At 43.0% G+C, this 3,298-nt stretch overlaps 1 protein-coding gene across 4 annotated transcripts in view; it reads left to right on the forward strand.

Annotated features, from left to right (window-relative positions):
- The first annotated feature begins 256 nt into the window (after positions 1 to 256).
- Positions 257 to 3,298, forward strand: part of fndc5a (fibronectin type III domain containing 5a) — a 13,647-nt gene continuing 10,605 nt past the window's right edge. For 3 of the 4 annotated variants that reach the window (XM_027007043.2, XM_027007045.2, XM_027007046.2), the window contains exon 1: positions 1,429 to 1,888. In XM_027007043.2, coding sequence (XP_026862844.2) covers positions 1,819 to 1,888 — 70 coding nt within the window. In that variant the 5' untranslated portion in view covers positions 1,429 to 1,818. Of the gene's footprint in view, positions 333 to 1,428; positions 1,889 to 3,298 lie in introns of those variants that run through there. The other variant, XM_027007047.2, reaches the window with a different exon arrangement.

A 3,298-nucleotide genomic window follows, 5' to 3' on the forward strand; every position in this document is an offset into this window, starting at 1 on the left:
CGCTCCTGAGACGAGCTACTTAAAAACCCTACAAGCTGTCAAAATGAACTATTAAAAATCTTTAGAATATTAAAAAACAAACAACACTGTTAAAGAGATAGAAAATGTATTTTGACACGTGAACCAATAGATGACCCCCCAAAAACGCACGCGTGCACACACACACACACACACACACACACACTGTTGATGGTTAAGGTGACCCCGGGACAATTGTCGTTGTAGTGCACACTCGCCCGTGGGCAAGAGCGTTTCATTTCAAGGGGGCGCGTGTTCTTTCGTTCACACCGGAGTCGGGTATCTAGCGCGCTTTACCGGGCGAAGATTGCCAGGTAAGCCATAGTTACTCTCTTCATGCAAAACGTGGCATATAACAAAAAAAAAAAAACGATTTAAAAATCTTTCCTTGATGTTGCATGTATTTTAGACAACAAATTGCCGTTTCGTAAGGGGTACATGTCAACAGGAGTTAAGATCAAAATCGACACGAGAGCTTTTTTGGCAACCGAGTGCGCGTGGGTTGAGATACCGGTAATGACGCGGATTTATTCTCAGCTTCACTGAGCGCCCGCGATTCATTTTTAGAGAGTAAAACCTGGGATACGTGGGACGTCTTGTCATAGCACAGTGACCTGCTCTATACGAAAACTATGCGGTTTACGCGCAGCATCTTTGCGTCTCACGACATTTCTTGTCACAGTTCGACACCATAAACATTAATGCATGCATTAAAACGCATTATATTATTTGGTACGTCTACATTATTTCCACCAGGTATATGGCATTGTCGGCGGCTTTAGGGATTAATCGGCTGCAGCTCTTGTGTTCGAACCTAAATCAGAATTAAATTAAAATTAAAACCTAAATCAGAGTCCACTTTCGCCCTGTGCTGGGTTTTACGCAGTTTAGATGGAAAGTATCAGCGTCCTTAAAGTTTCCTTAAACGTTAAACTTTTTTAATAGGTTAGTCAGGAATATTTTTTCTTTTTGAAAATTTTAAATTGTACCTTTAAGAGGAAATTTATGTCTAAATTTTGAGAAGACTATGTTCCTTCGATAAAGTTTCCCGTCGGATGGAAGGTATTGTTTCTAATCTTTACCTCTCTGGTTAATGCAAGGGGAAGGAGAGATGTTACTCGACTCGTGTAAAGACCTCGATGAGGCAGACTTCAAAGCGATAATTTTTTTCTCACATGTACTGTAAAGTTGTCAACAACAGAATAATTGCCTTTAATTGCAGAGTTATGCAATTAAAGGACCAATATAACGCGTTCACGTGTGTGTGTGTGTGGGGGGGGGGGGGGGGGAGAGAGAGAGAGAGAGAGAGAGAGAGAGAGAGAGAGAGAGAGAGAGAGAGAGAGAGAGAGAGAGAAATTACGATACACACTAAAGGGTGAATGGGCAGCACCCAATCCAGACATCCAAACATTCGCCGTAGGCAGGTTATCGTCTGCAGCGGTGTTGCGCTAAAACAAAGCAAATCGCCCACGAACATATTCCGTAGAAGCTCGCGATGACTCGCCAAAATAAAACGTACACTAGGACTTTATCTGAATTCTTCATTTACCGACTTCGATGACGCAGGCAGGTGGACAATCAGAGGGGAATTGTGCAAAGAATTTCACTTGACTACGGTTGCACGGCGCGACCGATGCTCCGTCCAAGGCGCTGAAATCAATTGCATTCCTGTCGCAAACCACTATCATCGACGTTTCTGAACGTGGCACCGTGCCTGACGATAACACGAGACAACAGGAGGCAGACGAGCAGAGCGCCCGTGTAATACATGAGATTTCACATCGAGGGATCTTTGAAAGGATGGGGATATTTTTCGTGCGCGCAGCTTTGCACGTACTGAGCTGTTTCAGCGTTTCTCGGGTTGTAGCCGGTAAGTGAACCACGCAGGGTCTCATGAACGTCGACGAGGCAGCAGGCTGTGAGAACTGTACATCATTACCGTTGCAATATTATTGCCCGGGAGATGTAGAATCCATCAAACGAATGTTAGCTAGTCACGTTTTGCATGTTTATTAGAGGATTTCATTGCCGCTCGTATTTAATAAAGGGGTGGTCTGCACATTAACATTCTGGGTTTGAACTGTCCAAACGGTTCTGGCAGCACGTTTCTTCTAGTCAAACAGTAGCAGATCAGGTGCGTAATGTATGCACCTGTTGCGCTGTGACTGACACACATTAGAGCGCAGCACACACATGCACACACACATACATGCACACACACACACACACACACACACACAGAGAGAGAGAGAGAGAGAGAGAGAGAGAGAACTTATCTTAATTCAACCAATTATTAACAGCCCTGGCATTGCCATAATTGCCATAATTATTTTTTAAAATGTTCTTTAATTTGATTTAATATCAAAAAAGGCATAATATCACATCTGTCCAACTGCTTAAGTACTAAAAGTTATTTTTTACACACAAAATATCTCCTACACCAAAACATCTGAATTTGGTTCACATTTACATCACAAAGTTAATTATGCATTATGCATAAGTTATAACTATGATCCCAAATGGTCGAAAATGATTGACTTGGCTATCCTACGCTTTGTGAAAAAAATCATTTTGAAATTATATTTGACACGAAGTATTGCAGGTGTATCAACAGACTGGCATTTTGGATGCTTTTGGAAAATTCTAATTGTGGTTAACTGAAAGTCACAACATTCAAATGTGGAAGCTCAGTTTATATCACTGTCTTGGGAAAACACCAGTGGTGTAAGTTCATATTCAGAAGCAATAGAGAGTGGTACCTTGGCAGTGACAGTCCCTTGCACAAGGAGACAACACGGGATATGCACACTTTGGGTAGAGAGGCCGAAGGGACCAGCACAAACACAGCCCCACCTGCAAACACCATCTGCACCGACCAGGGCACTGATGACTGCCAGTGCATCAGGACTCAGGAAGGAAATGCAAACATACGAGCTCTACAGTTGCTCGGAAACCTCTGTCAGCGCTGAAACAATACTCACTTATACTTATTGTCCAGTTGTCAGATCTGTAGCAGATTTGCTGTAACCAGATCACTGCATGGACCTGGCTTTGTACACTGCTGTGGACCCGAGACAGGGCTTGCTCCGACTGTAGGAGAGACCTCGGATCAGTACTGGCTTGTTTCATTTTTAGGCTGTTTAATCATTGGGAACCAACCGTAAAGTATTGCTCAAGTCCCACTGACCTTTGTATGGGAATACTGAATAGAATGAATGGTAGTGAAATTCCGATGATAGAAGTCTCTGTAATAGACATGTGACTTAAGATGGGATTGTGG

Source organism: Electrophorus electricus, chromosome 11 (genome assembly GCF_013358815.1).
Source record: "Electrophorus electricus isolate fEleEle1 chromosome 11, fEleEle1.pri, whole genome shotgun sequence".
Lineage (NCBI taxonomy): Eukaryota > Metazoa > Chordata > Actinopteri > Gymnotiformes > Gymnotidae > Electrophorus > Electrophorus electricus.